The sequence below is a fragment of the Oncorhynchus gorbuscha genome, unplaced genomic scaffold (genome assembly GCF_021184085.1).
Source record: "Oncorhynchus gorbuscha isolate QuinsamMale2020 ecotype Even-year unplaced genomic scaffold, OgorEven_v1.0 Un_scaffold_3461, whole genome shotgun sequence".
NCBI classification, from domain to species: domain Eukaryota; kingdom Metazoa; phylum Chordata; class Actinopteri; order Salmoniformes; family Salmonidae; genus Oncorhynchus; species Oncorhynchus gorbuscha.
The window spans coordinates 27,501-48,685 of NW_025747690.1; the positions used below are offsets into that span (position 1 = coordinate 27,501).

Sequence of the window (21,185 nt, forward strand, 5' to 3'; positions counted from 1 at the left end):
ACACCACACACACACACACACCACACACACACACCACACACACACACACACCACACACACACACACCTACATACACACCTACATACACCACACACACCACACACACACACACCCACACACACACACACCTACATACACCACACACACCACACACACACACACCTACATACACACACCTACATACACCACCACACACACACACACACACACACACACACACACACACACACACACACACACACACACACACACACACACACACACACACACACACACACACACACACACACACACACACACACCTACACACACCACACACCTACATACAACACACACACACACACACACACACCACCTACACACACACACACACCACACACACACACACACACACACACACACACACACACACACACACACACACACACACACACACACACACACACACACACACACACACACACACACACACACACACACACACACACACACACACACACACACACACACACACACACCACACACACACACACACACACCTACATACACACACACACACACACACCAACATACACCACACAACCTACATACACCACACAACCTACATACACCACATACCTACATACACCACACCTACACACACACACCTACACACACACACCACACCTACACACACACACCACACACACCAACATACACCACACCTACATACACCCACACACACAACAACATACACCACACACACACGCACACACACACACACACCTACATACACCACACCTACACACACACACCACACACACCAACATACACCACACACACCAACATACACCACACACACCAACATACACCACAACTACATACACCACACCAAACTCTCTCTCTCACTTCACTGCTTTGTCAGAGGCACTCTGCTAGTCCTTCCAATGCACCGCTGCTGTCTCAGTGATGTCGATACCATGCTTAACAGCAACACTGGGCTGCTACTTCAATGTCTGTATGTGCTGTGAGCCAACTGCCTGGGGCCATCTTCCTCCGCTCTAGCAGGACTGCTGCCTGACTGTTACCATCTCTGTTAGCTTCAGTGACTGTTACCATCTCTGTTAGCTTCACTGACTGTTACCATCTCTGTTAGTTTCACTGACTGTTACCATCTCTGTTAGTTTCACTGACTGTTACCATCTCTGTTAGTTTCACTGACTGTTACCATCTCTGTTAGTTTCACTGACTGTTACCATCTCTGTTAGTTTCACTGACTGTTACCGTCTCTGTTAGTTTCACTGACTGTTACCGTCTCTGTTAGCTTCACTGACTGTTACCATCTCTGTTAGTTTCACTGACTGTTACCATCGCTGTTAGTTTCACTGACTGTTACCATCTCTGTTAGCTTCACTGACTGTTACCATCTCTGTTAGCTTCACTGACTGTTACCATCGCTGTTAGTTTCACTGACTGTTACCATCTCTGTTAGCTTCACTGACTGTTACCATCTCTGTTAGTTTCACTGACTGTTACCATCTCTGTTAGTTTCACTGACTGTTACCGTCTCTGTTAGTTTCACTGACATGAGGTTACGCTGTTCATCTCTGTTAGTTTAATGACTGTTGATTGTATTCATCTCATTGGGCAGACAGATGGACCATCTCTGTTAGACTGACTGTTACAGACAGACACCATCTCTGACCTGATGTAGAGAGAGACATCTCTGACACTCCATCTCTGTTACAGACCGCTGTTAGTTTCAGAGACAGACAGATCTCTGTTAGTTTCACGATGTAGAGACAGACAGACAGACCAATTCACAGACTGACCATCCGATGTAGAGACAGACAGACAGACCTGTTACAGACATCTCTGTTAGCAGACAGACTGACGATGTACAGACAGACAGACCGATGTAGAGACTTCAGACTGACCGATGTTAGAGACAGACAGACAGACCGACCGATGTAGAGACAGACAGACAGACCGACCGATGTAGAGACAGACAGACAGAGTTTCAGACAGACAGACCGACCGGTGTAGAGACAGACAGACAGACCTTCCTCGGTGTCAGACAGACAGACCGTGTTGGAGAGACAGACATTCACCCGACCATGTAGAGACACAGACAGACAGACCGACCGGTGAGACAGACAGACAGACAGACCGACCGGTGTAGAGACAGACAGACAGACAGACCGACCGATGTAGAGACAGACAGACAGACAGACCGACGGTGTAGAGACGGACAGTCCGACCGGTGTAGAGACGGACGGACCGCCTGTGTAGAGACGGACGGACATCCGGTGTAGAGACGGACGGACCCGGCCGGTGTAGAGACAGACAGACAGACAGACGGCCGATGTAGAGAGACAGACAGACCGACCGATGTAGAGACGACAGACAGACAGACCGCCGATGTAGAGACGGACGGACAGACCGACCCGATGTAGAGACGGAGACAGACAGACCGATGTAGAGACAGACAGGACCGACCGACGATGTAGAGACAGACAGACAGACCGACCCGATGTAGAGACAGACAGACAGACAGACGACCCGATGTAGAGAGACAGACAGACAGACCGACCGATGTAGACAGGGGACAGACAGACGACCGACCGATGTAGAGAGACCGACCGACCGACCGACCGATGTAGACAGACGGACCGACCGACCGCCCGTGTAGAGAGACGGACAGACGACCGACCCGATGTAGAGACGGAGACGACGACCGACCGACCGATGTAGAGACGGACAGACCGACCGACGATGTAGACCGGACGGACCGACCGACCGATGTAGACGGGACGGACAGACCGACACCGACCGATGTAGAGACAGACAGACCGACCGACCGATGTAGAGACACGGACAGACCGACACCCGATGTAGAGACGGACGGACAGACCGACCGACCGATGTAGAGACAGACGGACAGACCGACCGACCGATGTAGAGACGGACGGACAGACCGACCGACCGTGTAGAGACGGACGGACAGACCGACCGACCGATGTAGAGACGGACGGACAGACCGACCGACCGACCGATGTAGAGACGGACGGACAGACGACCGACCGATGTAGAGACGGACGACCGACACCGATGTAGAGACGGACGGACAGACCGACCGACCGACCGATGTAGAGACGGACGGACAGACCGACCGACCGACCGATGTAGAGACGGACGGACAGACAGACCAGACCGACCGGTGTAGAGACGGAGACAGACAGACCGACCGACCGATGTAGAGCAGGACGGACAGACAGACCCGACCCGACGATGTAGAGACGGATCGGACAGACCGACCGACCGATGTAGAGACGGACGGACAGACCGACGACGACCGACCGATGTAGAGACGGACGGACAGACCGACCGACCGATGTAGAGACGGACGGACGGACACCGACCGACCGATGTAGAGACGGACGGACGGACCGACCGACGATGTAGAGACGGACGGACAGACCGACCGACCGATGTAGAGACGGACGGACGACTGACCGACCGACGACCGATGTAGAGACGGACGGACAGACCGACCGACCGATCGATGTAGAGACGGACGGACAGACCGACCGACCCGACCGATGTAGAGACGGACGGACAGACCGACCGACCGACCGATGTAGAGCGGACGGACGGACAGACCGACCGACCGATCTCGATGTAGAGACGGACGGACAGACCGACCGACCGACCGATGTAGAGAGACGGACAGACAGACGATCTCGATGTAGAGACGGACGGACCGACCGACCGATGTAGAGACGGACGACCGACCGACGGACCGACCGATGATAGACTGACGGACCGGACGATGTAGAGACGGACGGACAGACCGACCGATGTAGAGACGGACGGACAGACCGACCGATCGATGTAGAGACGGACGGACAGACCGACCGACCCGATGTAGAGAGACGGACGGACAGACCGTCTCGAGACGGACGGACTGACCGACCGACCGATGTAGAGACGGACGGACAGACCCGACCCGACCGATGTAGAGACGGACGGACAGACCGACCGACCGATGTAGAGACGGACGGACAGACCGACCGACCGATGTAGAGACGGACGGACAGACCGACCGACCGATCTCGATGTAGAGACGGACGGACAGACCGACCGACCGATGTAGAGACGGACGAGACCGACCGACCGTAGAGACGGACGGACAGACCGACCGACCGACCGATGTAGAGACGGACGGACAGACCGACCGACCGATGTAGAGACGGACGGACGACCGACCGACCGACCCGATGTAGAGACGGACGGACGGACCGACCATCTCGTAGAGACGGACGGACAGACCGACCGACCGATGTAGAGACGGACGGACAGACCGACCGACCGATGTAGAGACGGACGGACAGACCGACCGACCGACCGATGTAGAGACGACGGACAGACCGACCGACCGATGTAGAGACGGACGGACAGACCGACCGACCGATGTAGGACGGAGACAGACCGACCGACCGACCGATGTAGAGACGGACGGACAGACCGACCGACCGACCGATGTAGAGACACGGACAGACCGACCGACCGATAGAGACGGACGGACAGACCGACCGAGAGACGGACCGAGACGACCGATGTAGAGACAGACCGACCGACCGATGTAGAGACGACGGACCGACAGACCGATGCCAGAGACGGACGGACAGACCGACCGACCGATGTAGAGACGGACGGACAGACCGACCGATGTAGAGACGGACAGACAGACCGACCGCCGATGTAGAGACGGACGGACAGACCGACCGACCGATGTAGAGACGGACAGACAGACCAGACCGACCGATGTAGAGACGGACGACAGACCGACCGACCGATGTAGAGACGGACGGACAGACCGACCGACGATGTAGAGACGGACGGACAGACCGATCGACCCGATGTAGAGACGGACGGACAGACAGACCGACCCGATGTAGAGACGGACGGACAGACCGACCGACCGATGTAGAGACGGACGGACAGACCGACCGACGACCGATGTAGAGACGGACGGACAGACGACCGACCGACCGATGTAGAGACGGACGGACAGACCGACCGACCGATGTAGAGACGGACGACGGACAGACCGACCACCGACCGAGACGGACGGACAGACCGACCGACCGACCGATGTAGAGACAGACGGACAGACCGACCGACCGACCGATGTAGAGACGGACAGACCGACCGACGATAGAGACGGACGGACAGACCGACCGACCCGATGTAGAGACGGACGGACAGACCGACCGACGATGTAGAGACGGACGGACAGACCGACCGACCGATCGATGTAGAGACGGACGGACAGACCGACCGACCGACCGATGTAGAGAGACGGACAGACCGACCGACCGACCGATGTAGAGACGGACGGACAGACCGACCGACCGACCGATGTAGAGACGGACGGACAGACCGACCGACCGACCGATGTAGAGACGGACGGACAGACCGACCGACCGACCGATGTAGAGACGGACGGACAGACCGACCGACCGACCGATGTAGAGACGGACGGACAGACCGACCGACCGATGTAGAGACGGACGACAGACCGACCGACCGATGTAGAGACGGACGGACAGACCGACCGACCTGATGTAGAGACGGACGGACAGACCAACCGACCGACCGATGTAGAGACGGACGGACAGACAGAACGACCGACCGATGTAGAGACGGACGGACCGACCGACCGATGTAGAGACGGACCGACCGACCGACCGATGTAGAGACGGACGACCGACCGACCGATGTAGAGACGGACGGACAGACCGACCGATGTAGAGACGGACGGACAGACCGACCGACCGATGTAGAGACGGACGGACAGACCGACCGACCGATGTAGAGACGGACGGACAGACCGACAGACCGATGTAGAGAGACGGAGACAGACCGACCGACCGATGTAGAGACGGACGGACAGACCGATGGCCAGACCGATGTAGAGACGGACGGACAGACCGACCGACCCGATGTAGAGACAGACAGACAGACCGACCCGACCCGATGTAGAGACGGACGGACAGACCGACCGGCCGATGGAGACGACGGACAGACCGAGACCGATGTAGAGACAGACGGACAGACCGACCGATGTAGAGACGGACAGACAGACAGACCGACCGATGTAGAGACAGACAGACAGACAGACCGATGTAGAGACGGACGGACAGACAGACAGACCGATGTAGAGACGGACGGACAGACAGACAGACCGATGTAGAGACGGACAGACAGACAGACCGACCGATGTAGAGACGGACAGACAGACAGACCGACCGATGTAGAGAGAGACAGACAGACAGACCGACCGATGTAGAGAGAGACAGACAGACAGACCGACCGATGTAGAGAGAGACAGACAGACAGACCGACCGATGTAGAGAGAGACAGACAGACCGACCGATGTAGAGGGAGACAGACAGACCGACCGATGTAGAGAGAGACAGACAGACCGACCGATGTAGAGACAGACAGACAGACCGACGCTGGGAGAGACCCAGACAGGGATGTAGAGACCGAAAGACAGACCGACCGACCGATGTAGAGACAGACAGACAGACCGACCGACCGATGTAGAGACAGACGGACAGACCGACCGATGTAGAGACGGACGGACAGACAGACCGACCGATGTAGAGACGGACGGACAGACAGACAGACCGATGTAGAGACGGACAGACAGACAGACAGACCGATGTAGAGACGGACAGACAGACAGACAGACCGATGTAGAGACGGACAGACAGACAGACAGACCGATGTAGAGACGGACAGACAGACAGACAGACCGATGTAGAGACGGACAGACAGACCGACCGATGTAGAGAGAGACAGACAGACAGACCGACCGATGTAGAGAGAGACAGACAGACAGACCGACCGATGTAGAGAGAGACAGACAGACAGACCGACCGATGTAGAGAGAGACAGACAGACCGACCGATGTAGAGGGAGACAGACAGACCGACCGATGTAGAGGGAGACAGACAGACCGACCCGATGGAGAGAGACAGACAGACCGACCGATGTAGAGAGAGACGTGCGAACAGACCGACGCGGAGAGACCGACAGACAGACCGATGTAGAGACCGAAAGACAGACCGACCGACCGATGTAGAGACAGACAGACAGACCGACCGACCGATGTAGAGACAGACAGACCGACCGACCGATGTAGAGACAGACAGACCGACGACCCCGATGTAGAGACAGACAGACAGACCGACCGACCGATGTAGAGACAGACAGACAGACCGACCGACCGATGTAGAGACAGACAGACAGACAGACCGACCGATGTAGAGACAGACAGACAGACCGACCGACCGATGTAGAGACAGACAGACAGACCGACCGACCGATGTAGAGACAGACAGACAGACCGACCGACCGATGTAGAGACAGACAGACAGACCGACCGATGTAGAGACAGACAGACAGACCGACCGACCGATGTAGAGACAGACAGACAGACCGACCGACCGATGTAGAGACAGACAGACAGACCGACCGACCCGATGTAGAGACAGACAGACAGACCGACCGACCGATGTAGAGACAGACAGACAGACCGACCGACCGATGTAGAGACGGACAGACAGACCGACCGACCGATGTAGAGACAGACAGACAGACAGACCGACCGACCCGATGTAGAGACAGACAGACAGACCGACCAACCGGTGTAGAGACAGACAGACAGACAGACCGACGGTGTAGAGACAGACAGACAGACCGACCGACCGATGTAGAGACAGACGGACGGACGGTGGAGACAGACAGACCGACCCGACCGATGTAGAGACAGACAGACAGACCGACCGACCGGTGACAGACAGACCGACCATGTAGAGACAGACAGACGGACGATGTAGAGACAGACAGACAGACCGATGTAGAGACAGACAGACAGGACCGACGGAGACAGACAGACAGACAGACCGATGTAGAGACGGACAGACAGACAGACGGACAGACCGATGTAGAGACAAACAGACAGACAGACCGACCGATGTAGAGACGGGACGGACAGACCGACCGATGTAGAGAGCCGACCGCCCGATGTAGAGAGGGACGTGGAACAGACCGACCGGAGGGACCGACAGATGTAGAGACGGACGGACAGACAGACAGACCGACCCGATGTAGAGGGAGACGGACAGACCGACCCGACAGACAGACCGACCGATGTAGACAGAGACGGACAGACCGACCGACCCGAGGACAGACAGACCGACCCGATGTAGAGAGCGTCGCGACGGACAGACCGACCGACGCCAGACAGACCGATGTAGAGGCGGGACAGACAGACCGACCGACCGATGTAGAGACAGACAGACCGACCGGCCGATGAGAGACAGACAGACAGACCGACCGACCGATGTAGAGACAGGACGACCGACCCGATGTAGAGACAGACAGACCGACCGACCGATGTAGAGACAGACAGACAGACCGACCGACCGATGTAGAGACAGACAGACAGACCGACCGACCGATGTAGAGACAGACAGACAGACAGACCGACCGACCGAGTGGACAGACAGACAGACGACCCGACCGATGCCAGAGAGACGAACAGACCGACGGAGACCGACAGACAACCCGATGTAGAGACGAAAGACAGACCGACCGACGGCCCGACAGAGACAGACAGACAGACCGACCAGACACGATGTAGAGACGAACCCGACCGACCGATGTAGAGACGGACAGACAGACAGACCGACCCGATGTAGAGACAGACAGACAGACCGACCGACCCGATGTAGAGACAGACAGACAGACCGACGACCGACAGAGACAGACAGACAGACCGACCGATGTAGAGACAGACAGACAGACGACCGACAGACCGATGTAGAGACAGACAGACAGGACCGACCGACCGATGTAGAGACAGACCGACAGACGGAGACAGACAGACAGACCGATGTAGAGACAGACGACAGACAGACCGACCGATGTAGAGACAGACAGACAGACCGACCCGACCGATGTAGAGACAGACAGACAGACCGACCCGACGATGTAGAGACAGACAGACAGACAGACCGACCGACCGATGTAGAGACAGACAGACAGACAGACCGACCGATGTAGAGAGAGACGTGCGAACAGACAGACGGAGAGAGACAGACAGACCGATGTAGAGACCGACAGACAGACAGACCGACCGATGTAGAGACAGACAGACAGACAGACCGACCGATGTAGAGACAGACAGACCGACCGACCGATGTAGACAGACAGACAGACCGACCGACCGATGTAGAGACAGACAGACAGACCGACCGACCGATGTAGACAGACAGACAGACCGACCGACCGATGTAGAGACAGACAGACAGACCGACCGATGTAGAGAGAGACAGACAGACAGACCGACCGACCGATGTAGAGGAGACAGACAGACCGACCGACCGATGTAGAGACAGACAGACCGACCGATGTAGAGACAGACAGACAGACCGATGTAGAGACAGACAGACCGACCGACCAGAGACAGACAGACCCGATGTAGAGACAGACAGACAGACCGACCGACCGATGTAGAGACAGACAGACAGACCGAGACAGACCGACCGACCGATGTAGACAGACAGACCGACCGACCGATGTAGAGACAGACAGACAGACAGACCGATGTAGAGACAGACAGACAGACAGACAGACAGACAGACGACAGACCGATGTAGAGACAGACAGACAGACCGACCGACAGACCGATGTAGAGACAGACAGACAGACAGACCGACCGATGTAGAGACGGAGACAGACAGACCACCGATGTACAGACCGACCGATGTAGAGACAGACAGACAGACAGACCGACCGATGTAGAGACAGACAGACAGACAGACCGACCGATGTAGAGAGACAGACAGACCGATGTAGAGGGAGACAGACAGACCGACCGATGTAGAGACAGACAGAGAGAGAGACAGACAGACCGACCGATGTAGAGACAGACAGAACAGACCGACGCGGAGAGACCCGACCGATGTAGAGACCGACAGACAGACCGACCGACCGATGTAGAGACAGACAGACAGACCGACCGACCGATGTAGAGACAGACAGACAGACCGACCGACCGATGTAGAGACAGACAGACAGACCGACCGACCGACCGATGTAGAGACAGACAGACAGACCGACCGACCGATGTAGAGACAGACAGACAGACCGACCGACCGATGTAGAGAGACAGACAGACAGACCGACCGACCGATGTAGAGACAGACAGACAGACCGACCGACCGATGTAGAGAGACAGACAGACCGACAGACAGACCGATGTAGAGACAGACAGACAGACAGACCGACCGATGTAGAGACAGACAGACAGACAGACCGATGTAGAGACAGACAGACAGACAGACCGATGTAGAGACAGACAGACAGACAGACCGATGTAGAGACAGACAGACAGACAGACCGACCGATGTAGAGAGACAAGACAGACGATGTAGAGACAGACAGACCGATGACCGATGTAGAGACAGACAGACAGACAGACCGACCGATGTAGAGACAGACAGACAGACAGACCGACGACCGATGTAGAGACAGACAGACAGAGACCGACCGATGTAGAGAGACAGAGACCGACAGACCGACAGACAGACCGATGTAGAGACAGACAGACCGACCGACGACCGATGTAGAGACAGACAGACAGACCGACGATGTAGAGGAGACAGACAGACCGACCGACCGATGTAGAGAGACAGACAGACAGACACCGACCGACCGATGTAGAGAGACAGACAGACAGACCGACCGATGTAGAGAGAGACGTGCGAACAGACCGAGAGACCGACAGACAGACCGATGTAGAGACAGACAGACAGACCGACCGATGTAGAGACAGACAGACAGACCGACCGACCGATAGAGAGACAGACAGACCGACGACAGACCGATGAGAGACAGACAGACAGACAGACCGACCGATGAGAGACCGACGAGACAGACCGACCGACCGATGTAGAGACAGACAGACAGACCGACCGACCGATGTAGAGACAGACAGACAGACCGACCCGATGTAGAGACAGACAGACAGACAGACCGACCGACCGATGTAGAGACAGACAGACCCACCGACCGATGTAGACAGACAGACCGACCGATGTAGAGACAGACCGACCGATGTAGAGACAGACAGACAGACCGACCGACCGATGTAGAGACAGACAGACAGACAGACCGACCGATGTAGAGAGAGACGTGCGAACAGACCGACGCGGAGAGACCGACAGACAGACCGATGTAGAGACCGAAAGACAGACCGACCGACCGATGTAGAGACAGACAGACAGACCGACCGACCGATGTAGAGACAGACAGACCGACCGACCGATGTAGAGACAGACAGACAGACCGACCGACCGATGTAGAGACAGACAGACAGACCGACCGACCGATGTAGAGACAGACAGACAGACCGACCGACCGATGTAGAGACAGACAGACAGACCGACCGACCGATGTAGAGACAGACAGACAGACCGACCGATGTAGAGACAGACAGACAGACAGACCGACCGATGTAGAGACAGACAGACAGACCGACCGACCGATGTAGAGACAGACAGACCGACCGATGTAGAGACAGACAGACCGACCGATGTAGAGACAGACAGACAGACCGATGTAGAGAGAGACAGACAGACAGACCGACCGACCGATGTAGAGACAGACAGACAGACCGACCGACCGATGTAGAGACAGACAGACAGACAGACAGCCGACCGACCGATGTAGAGACAGACAGACAGACAGACCGACCGACCGATGTAGAGACAGACAGACCGACCGACCGATGTAGAGACAAACAGACAGACCGACCGACCGATGTAGAGACAGACAGACAGACCGACCGACCGATGTAGAGACAGACAGACCGACCGACCGATGTAGAGACAGACAGACAGACCGAGACCGATGTAGAGACAGACAGACAGACCGACCGACCGATGTAGAGACAGACAGACAGACCGACCGATGTAGAGACAGACAGACAGACCGACCGATGTAGAGACAGACAGACAGACAGACCGACCGACCGATGTAGAGACAGACAGACAGACCGACCGACCGATGTAGAGACAGACAGACCGACCGATGTAGAGACAGACAGACAGACCGATGTAGAGACAGACAGACAGACCAGACCGATGTAGAGACAGACAGACAGACAGACCGATGTAGAGACAGACAGACAGACCGACCGACCGATGTAGAGACAGACAGACAGACAGACGACCGACGATGACAGACAGACAGACAGACAGACGACCGACCGATGAGAGACAGACAGACAGACAGACAGACGATGTAGAGACAGACAGACAGACGAGACCGATGAGAGACAGACAGACAGACAGACCGATGTAGAGACAGACAGACAGACAGACCGATGTAGAGACAGACAGACAGACAGACCGACCGATGTAGAGACAGACAGACAGACAGACCGACCAGAGAGACAGACAGACAGACAGACCGACGATGTAGAGACAGACAGACAGACAGCCCGATGTAGAGACAGACAGACAGACAGACCGATGTAGAGACAGACAGACAGACAGACCGATGTAGAGACAAACAGACAGACAGACCGACCGATGTAGAGGGAGACAGACAGACCGACCGATGTAGAGAGAGACGTGCGAACAGACCGACGCGGAGGGACCGACAGACAGACCGATATAGAGACCGAAAGACAGACCGACCGATGTAGAGACAGACCGATGTAGAGAGAGACGTACGAACAGACCGACGCGGAGAGACCGACAGACAGACCAGGCCAGCATATAGATTGCCAGAATGACACACCACTCATTGCAACACATTGGAAACGTCACTGTTGATCCCGATGGCAGATACTGGTCAGATATCATACAGCACTTTGAACAGTGCGTCAGATCCCATCTAGGTGAGACTGACATATTGATGACGGTCCATAAGAGTCAACTGGACAAAGGCGTTCCCTAGTCACTGTTGATAGCTTTATCCCCTAGTACACTTTGAATACAGATTAGTAGTGAGGACAGAGAAGAGCTTCCATCCACTAGAACACTTTGAATACAGATTAGTGAGGGACAGCTTCCATCCACTAGAACACTTTGAATACAGATTAGTAGTGAGTGGACAGGAGAAGTAGCTTCCATCCACTAGAACACTTTGAATACAGATTAGTAGTGAGGGACAGAGAGAAGTAGCGTTCCATCCACTACACTTTGAATACAGATTAGTAGTGAGGGACAGAGAGAAGTAGCTTTCATCCACTAGAACACTTTGAATACAGATTAGTAGTGAGGGACAGGAGAAGTAGCTTCCATCCACTAGTACACTTTGAATACAGATTAGTAGTGAGGGACAGAGAGAAGTAGCTTCCATCCACTAGAACACTTTGAATACAGATTTATTTTTTCGTCATTTAATAATCCATTTGACCCGTTGAATGGGATCAGCATTGTTGTTTTCTCTCCTCTCATTAAACCACCTGGCTAGTTGGTGGGAAGCCTGTTTGAGTGTTTGGCTCCAGCTAAAGGGGAGGTAAGCGACCCGCTGCATCGTGTGGTGTGTTTATTACTCACGCATGACTTTAGCTTAGCGGTCGTTTTTTTTATACCCATCATCACCCTCTCCAACGTGTGCTCCCCCCCCCCCACCCCCTCCTCGGACCCCAGATACACCCGTCCCTCACGTCGTATAGAGTAGGAGGTGAGAGACGAAGCCATGCTCCGTTATCCGCCTGCCTGTCCGTAGCCGGTTACCGTCAGCACCCAACGCTTGCCCATCCTCTACCCTCTTCCTCCCTCCACGACTGTTAGAGAAAGAGACCCATCACTGCCTTCTTAGCGTTGTGCTTCTGTTTCATACTTCCTAGTGAAGGGGTATACACACTGAAACTCCTTCTTTGTGTACTAATTGGGTGTGTTCCAGGACTCTGAAGGCGTAGAGATCATGCTAGGAGTGTGCTCCAGTGGTCTGCTCATCTACAGAGACAGACTGAGAATCAACAGGTTTGCCTGGCCCAAGGTCCTCAAGATCTCCTACAAGAGAAACAACTTCTACATCAAGATACGCCCCGGAGAGGTAAACACACCAACAACAACAACAACAACTGTAGATCTGTTACAAACCGAGTCAGGTATTTTACCATGTGACTTGACCAGGAAAAACTATGGCCCGGGGCCTAGTCAGGCCACTTCTCTGTGGCCCGGGGCCTAGTCAGACGACTTCTCTGTGGCCCGGGGTCTAGTCAGACGACTTCTCTGTGGCCCGGGGCCTAGTCAGACGACTTCTCTGTGGCCCGGGGCCTAGTCAGACGACTTCTCTGTGGCCCGGGGTCTAGTCAGACGACTTCTCTGTGGCCCGGGGTCTAGTCAGACGACTTCTCTGTGGCCCGGGGCCTAGTCAGACGACTTCTCTGTGGCCCGGGGCCTGGTCAGACGACTTCTCTGTGGCCCGGGGTCTGGTCAGGCCACTTCTCTGTGGCCCGGGGTCTAGTCAGACGACTTCTCTGTGGCCCGGGGCCTGGTCAGACGACTCCTCTGTGGCCCGGGGCCTGGTCAGACGACTCCTTTGTGGCCCGGGGTTTTTCCTGGTTACGTTATGTGGTCAGTGAAAACCTCTTGTCCCTAGTCATAACATTAGTTTCTATTTGGGAAATGAATTAAAAGTTGCAGACTACTATATTTAAGGACAGTTAATTGCTTCTTTTCTGACATGACCACTGCCCCTCTCCCTCCTCTCATGTCTCTCCTCTTTCTCTCTCTCTCTCTCTCTCTCTCTCTCTCTCTCTCTCTCTCTCTCTCTCTCTCTCTCTCTCTCTCTGGTTCTCTCTCTCTCTGGTTCTCTCTCTCTCTCTCTCTCTCTCTCTCTCTCCTGCCCACTCTCGCCTCTCATCTTTCTCTCCTCTCTCCTGCCCACTCTTTCCTCTCCTCTCTCTCTTCTGAGACACTTGTAACATCACCATCTCTTGCAGTTTGAGCAGTTCGAGAGCACGATTGGCTTCAAGCTCCCTAACCACCGTGCAGCCAAGAGGCTGTGGAAGACCTGTGTCGAGCACCACACGTTCTTCAGGTAAGAGATGTTTGTCCTCACAATTTGATACGGTGTCTTCAGGTATTCATAGCCCTTGACTCATTCCACATTTTGTTGTGTTACCGCCTGAATTCAAAATGTTTTTTCCCCTCACCCATCTACCCACAACACCTCATAATGACGAGGTGAAAACATGTTTGTAGAAAAATGTAGTAAATTCATTGAAAATTAAATACAGAAATATCAAATTTCCGTAAGTATTCACACCCCTGAGTCAAAACATGTTAGAATCACCTTTGGCAGCGATTACAGCTGTGAGTCTTTCTGGGTAAATTTCTAAGAGTGATTACAGCTGTGGGTCTTTCTGGGTAAGTTTCTAAGAGTGATTACAGCTGTGATTCTTTCTGGGTAAGTCTCTAAGAGCTGTGAGTCTTTCTGGGTAAGTCCCTAAGAGCTGTGAGTCTTTCTGGGTAAGTCCCTAAGAGCTGTGAGTCTTTCTGAGTAAGTCCCTAAGAGCTGTGAGTCTTTCTGGGTAAGTCTCTAAGAGCTTTGCACACCTGGATTGTACAATATTGCAAATGATTCTTAAAGAAATTCTTCAAGCTCTGTCAAGAGGTTTTTTCCCCCCTCTGGTTCCTGACATGCTGGTAGAAATGAGGTAAAACTGTTTTAAGTTTACCTGCATTAACGTCCCCGGCCACTAGGAGCGCCACTTCTGGGTGAGCATTTTGTTGTTTGCTTATGGCCTTATAAAGCTTGATGAGTGAGGTCTTGGTGCCAGGATCAGTTTGTGGTAGTAAATAGATGGCTACGAATAATATAGATTAAAACACTCTTAGTAGATAGTGTGGTCTACAGCTTATCATGAGGTACTCTACCTCGAGACTTCTTTAATATTAGACATTGCGGCCCAGCTGTTATTGACAAATAGACACACACCCCCGTCCCTCGTCTTACCAGACGTAGCTGCTTTGTCCTGCCGATGCACGGAGAAGCCAGCCAGCTCCTATATTATCCATGTCGTTGTTCAGCCACGTCTCGGTGAAACATAAGATATTACAGTTTTTAATGTCTTGTTGGTAGGATAGTCTTAATCGTAGATCGTCAGTCCCTGTTTGTCCAATGACGGGTACTGAGATAAAACGGAGGGAAGTGGTGGTTTACAGTAATATAGCTGTTGTAAAGTCCTTTGAGAGTGAATTCTTACTTTCACCTCGCCCTCCTCCCCCCTTTCCTTCACGCTGATGACTGGGATTTGGGCCTTGTCTTGATCCTTATATTGGCCTCATTAAAGAAAAAGTACTCCCTTGTCTTTGTGTTTGAAATTGGGGTACTCCACTGAGGGACCTTATGTGTATGTGTGGGGTACTGAGATGAGGTAGTCATTGTATGTGTGGGGTACTGAGATGAGGTAGTCATTGTATGTGTGGGGTACAGAGATGAGGTAGTCATTGTATGTGTGGGGTACAGAGATGAGGTAGTCATTGTATGTGTGGGGTACTGAGATGAGGTAGTCATTGTATGTGTGGGGTACAGAGATGAGGTAGTCATTGTGTGTGTGAGGTACAGAGATGAGGTAGTCATTGTATGTGTGGGGTACAGAGATGAGGTAGTCATTGTGTGTGTGGGGTACAGAGATGAGGTAGTCATTGTGTGTGGGGTACTGAGATGAGGTAGTCATTGTGTGTGTGGGGTACTGAGATGAGGTAGTCATTGTGTATGTGGGGTACTGAGATGAGGTAGTCATTGTGTGTGTGGGGTACTGAGATGAGGTGGTCATTGTGTGTGGGGTACTGAGATGAGGTAGTCATTGTGTGTGTGGGGTACTGAGATGAGGTAGTCATTGTGTGTGTGGGGTACTGAGATGAGGTATTCATTGTGTGTGTGGGGTACTGAGATGAGGTAGTCATTGTGTGTGTGGGGTACTGAGATGAGGTAGTTATTGTGTGTGTGGGGTACTGAGATGAGGTAGTCATTGTATGTGTGGGGTACTGAGATGAGGTAGTCATTGTATGTGTGGGGGTACTGAGATGAGGTAGTCATTGTATGTGTGGGGTACTGAGATGAGGTAGTCATTGTATGTGTGGGGTACTGAGATGAGGTAGTCATTGTATGTGTGGGGTACTGAGATGAGGTAGTTATTGTGTGTGTGGGGTACTGAGATGAGGTAGTCATTGTATGTGTGGGGTACTGAGATGAGGTAGTCATTGTATGTGTGGGGTACTGAGATGAGGTAGTCATTGTGTGTGTGAGGTACAGAGATGAGGTAGTCATTGTGTGTGTGAGGTACAGAGATGAGGTAGTCATTGTGTGTGTGGGGTACTGAGATGAGGTAGTCATTGTATGTGTGGGGTACTGAGATGAGGTAGTCATTGTGTGTGTGGGGTACTGAGATGAGGTAGTCATTGTGTGTGTGGGGTACTGAGATGAGGTAGTCATTGTGTGTGTGGGGTACTGAGATGAGGTAGTCATTGTATGTGTGGGGTACTGAGATGAGGTAGTCATTGTGTGTGGGGGTACTGAGATGAGGTAGTCATTGTGTGTGTGGGGTACTGAGATGAGGTAGTCATTGTGTGTGTGGGGTACTGAGATGAGGTAGTCATTGTGTGTGTGGGGTACTGAGATGAGGTAGTCATTGTGTGTGTGGGGTACTGAGATGAGGTAGTCATTGTGTGTGTGAGGTACAGAGATGAGGTAGTCATTGTGTGTGTGGGGTACTGAGATGAGGTAGTCATTGTGTGTGTGGGGTACTGAGATGAGGTAGTCATTGTGTGTGTGGGGTACTGAGATGAGGTAGTCATTGTATGTGTGGGGTACTGAGATGAGGTAGTCATTGTGTGTGTGGGGTACTGAGATGAGGTAGTCATTGTGTGTGTGGGGTACTGAGATGAGGTAGTCATTGTATGTGTGGGGTACTGAGATGAGGTAGTCATTGTGTGTGTGGGGTACTGAGATGAGGTAGTCATTGTGTGTGTGGGGTACTGAGATGAGGTAGTCATTGTATTTGTGGGGTACTGAGATGAGGTAGTCATTGTATGTGTGGGGTACTGAGATGAGGTAGTCATTGTATGTGTGGGGTACTGAGATGAGGTAGTCATTGTATGTGTGGGGTACTGAGATGAGGTAGTCATTGTCTGTGTGGGGTACTGAGATGAGGTAGTCATTGTATGTGTGGGGTACAGAGATGAGGTAGTCATTGTATGTGTGGGGTACAGAGATGAGGTAGTCATTGTGTGTGTGGGGTACTGAGATGAGGTAGTCATTGTGTGTGTGGGGTACAGAGATGAGGTAGTCATTGTATGTGTGGGGTACTGAGATGAGGTAGTCATTGTATGTGTGGGGTACTGAGATGAGGTAGTCATTGTATGTGTGGGGTACTGAGATGAGGTAGTCATTGTATGTGTGGGGTACTGAGATGAGGTAGTCATTGTATGTGTGGGGGTACTGAGATGAGGTAGTCATTGTATGTGTGGGGTACTGAGATGAGGTAGTCATTGTGTGTGTGGGGTACTGAGATGAGGTAGTCATTGTATGTGTGGGGTACTGAGATGAGGTAGTCATTGTTGTGTGGGGTACTGAGATGAGGTAGTCATTGTGTGTGTGGGGTACTGAGATGAGGTAGTCATTGTATGTGTGGGGTACTGAGATGAGGTAGTCATTGTGTGTGTGGGGTACTGAGATGAGGTAGTCATTGTATGTGTGGGGTACTGAGATGAGGTAGTCATTGTGTGTGTGGGGTACTGAGATGAGGTAGTCATTGTGTGTGTGGGGTACTGAGATGAGGTAGTCATTGTGTGTGTGGGGTACTGAGATGAGGTAGTCATTGTGTGTGTGGGGGTACTGAGATGAGGTAGTCATTGTATGTGTGGGGTACAGAGATGAGGTAGTCATTGTGTGTGGGGTACTGAGATGAGGTAGTCATTGTGTGTGTGGGGTACAGAGATGAGGTAGTCATTGTATGTGTGGGGTACAAAGATGAGGTAGTCATTGTATGTGTGGGGTACAGAGATGAGGTAGTCATTGTATATGTGGGGTACAGAGATGAGGTAGTCATTGTATGTGTGGGGTACTGAGATGAGGTAGTCATTGTATATGTGGGGTACTGAGATGAGGTAGTCATTGTGTGTGTGGGGTACTGAGATGAGGTAGTCATTGTGTGTGGGGTACAGAGATGAGGTAGTCATTGTGTGTGTGGGGTACTGAGATGAGGTAGTCATTGTATGTGTGGGGTACTGAGATGAGGTAGTCATTGTATGTGTGGGGTACTGAGATGAGGTAGTCATTGTGTGTGTGGGGTACTGAGATATTAGTATTATTATTGGGGTTGAGATGAGGTAGTCATTTGTGTGTGGGGTACTGAGATGAGGTAGTCATTGTATGTGTGGGGTACTGAGATGAGGTAGTCATTGTGTGTGTGGGGTACTGAGATGAGGTAGTCATTGTGTGTGTGGGGTACTGAGATGAGGTAGTCATTGTGTGTGTGGGGTACAGAGATGAGGTAGTCATTGTGTGTGTGGGGTACAGAGATGAGGTAGTCATTGTATGTGTGGGGTACAGAGATGAGGTAGTCATTGTATGTGTGGGGTACAGAGATGAGGTAGTCATTCAAAAAATGACACCGATTGAATCCATGCAACTTATTATGTGAATTCTTAAGCACATTTTTACTCATTAACTTATTTAGGCCATAACAAAGAGGTTGAATACTGATTGACTCAATACAGTTCAGCTTTTCATTTATAATTCATTTATAAAAAATGTGTATGTGTTCGGTTTCTTATTTTTCAGAGTAAATAACTCGCACTAGAGAAGCTTTAACCAAGTTTAATTCTTCCCAAAGGTTCTATACAGCTGTATTCAGACTCAACATTTCTCCAATCTATATATATCCCACCTAATCCACAGACCCCTTCTCCTCTCTCTCCAATCCTTGCATTTTATGGTTCTACAGGAAGATCCAAAGAGGGTAACAGGATACCAAACATTTATTACTCCCTTAAGAGAATCTGTCCTGACCTCAACCCCTCCTTCACCTAATCCACAGAGGTCCATCTGTCTCCCCTGTATCAACACATCTCTGTCCCTCACCCTCCTGACCTCAACCTCCTTCACCTAATCCACAGAGGTCCATCTGTCTCCCCTGTATCAACACATGGCCTCTGCCTCTTGTCCCCCCCTCCTTCACCCTAATCCACAGAGATCATCTGTCTCCCCTGTATCAACACATCGCTCTCCTCTTGTCACCCAACACACAGCTCATCCTGTCTTTCTACAGGGAACCCAGTCTCTTTCCTCGCTATTAATATACTATCTCTGATCTAGCATGTCTTTGTCTCAGTGTTCAAAATGTGAATCCGACAGTGTTGTAGGCCAGTGACACAAAATCTCCATTTTAAATTCAGGCTGTAACACAACATGGGTCGAAGGTCGACGGTGTGTATATACTTTCTGAAGGCAACACCGCAGAACATTATAAAAAATGAAAACTTATCTTTAATCAGAACTTTACTGTAAAATGTAACAAGCCATTTCTCTCCCAGATAAATGTATCCCTTTAAGACAAAATGTTTTTTTTGTTTTTTTAACCTTTATTTAACTAGTCAGGTCAGTTAAGAACAAATTCTTATTTTCAATGACGGCCTGTTAACTGCCTGTTCAGGGGCAGAACGACAGATTTGTACCTTGTCAGCTCAGGGGTTTGAACTTGCAACCTTCCGGTTACTAGTCCAACGCTCTAACCACTAGGCTTCCCTGCCGAGTAACATGTCTGAGATCTGTTTTGATGTACTGTAAATTAAATGTATTATTATGATTGTAAAATATACAGATAATTTTTTTTTTTGATCACATAATTGTTGAATTTAGTCTTAACTCTTTTTCTCCTCTGTCAGGTTGGTGTCTCCAGAGGCCCCCCCGAAGAAGTTCCTAGGTCTTGGTTCTAAGTTCCGCTACAGCGGTAGAACCCAGGCTCAGACCCGGAGAGTCTCCTCTCAGATCATCAGGGCCGCGCCCATCTTCGAACGCTCCTCCTCCAAACGCTACACCATGTCGCGCAGCCTGGACGGAGGTACAGAGTTCATGTGGAGACTATATACAGGGTGTTA

At 52.2% G+C, this 21,185-nt stretch overlaps 1 protein-coding gene across 1 annotated transcript in view; it reads left to right on the forward strand.

Moving 5' to 3' along the window:
* LOC124027681 (band 4.1-like protein 3) overlaps positions 1-21,161 on the forward strand; it is a gene marked incomplete at its 3' end in the record, with an annotated part of 45,050 nt that extends 23,889 nt beyond the window's left edge. Inside the window, 3 exon segments of the mRNA XM_046340049.1 lie at positions 13,978-14,130; positions 15,023-15,120; positions 20,973-21,161. Of these exon segments, the coding sequence (XP_046196005.1) occupies positions 13,978-14,130; positions 15,023-15,120; positions 20,973-21,161 (440 nt within the window).
* Between the last annotated feature and the right edge of the window lie 24 nt (positions 21,162-21,185).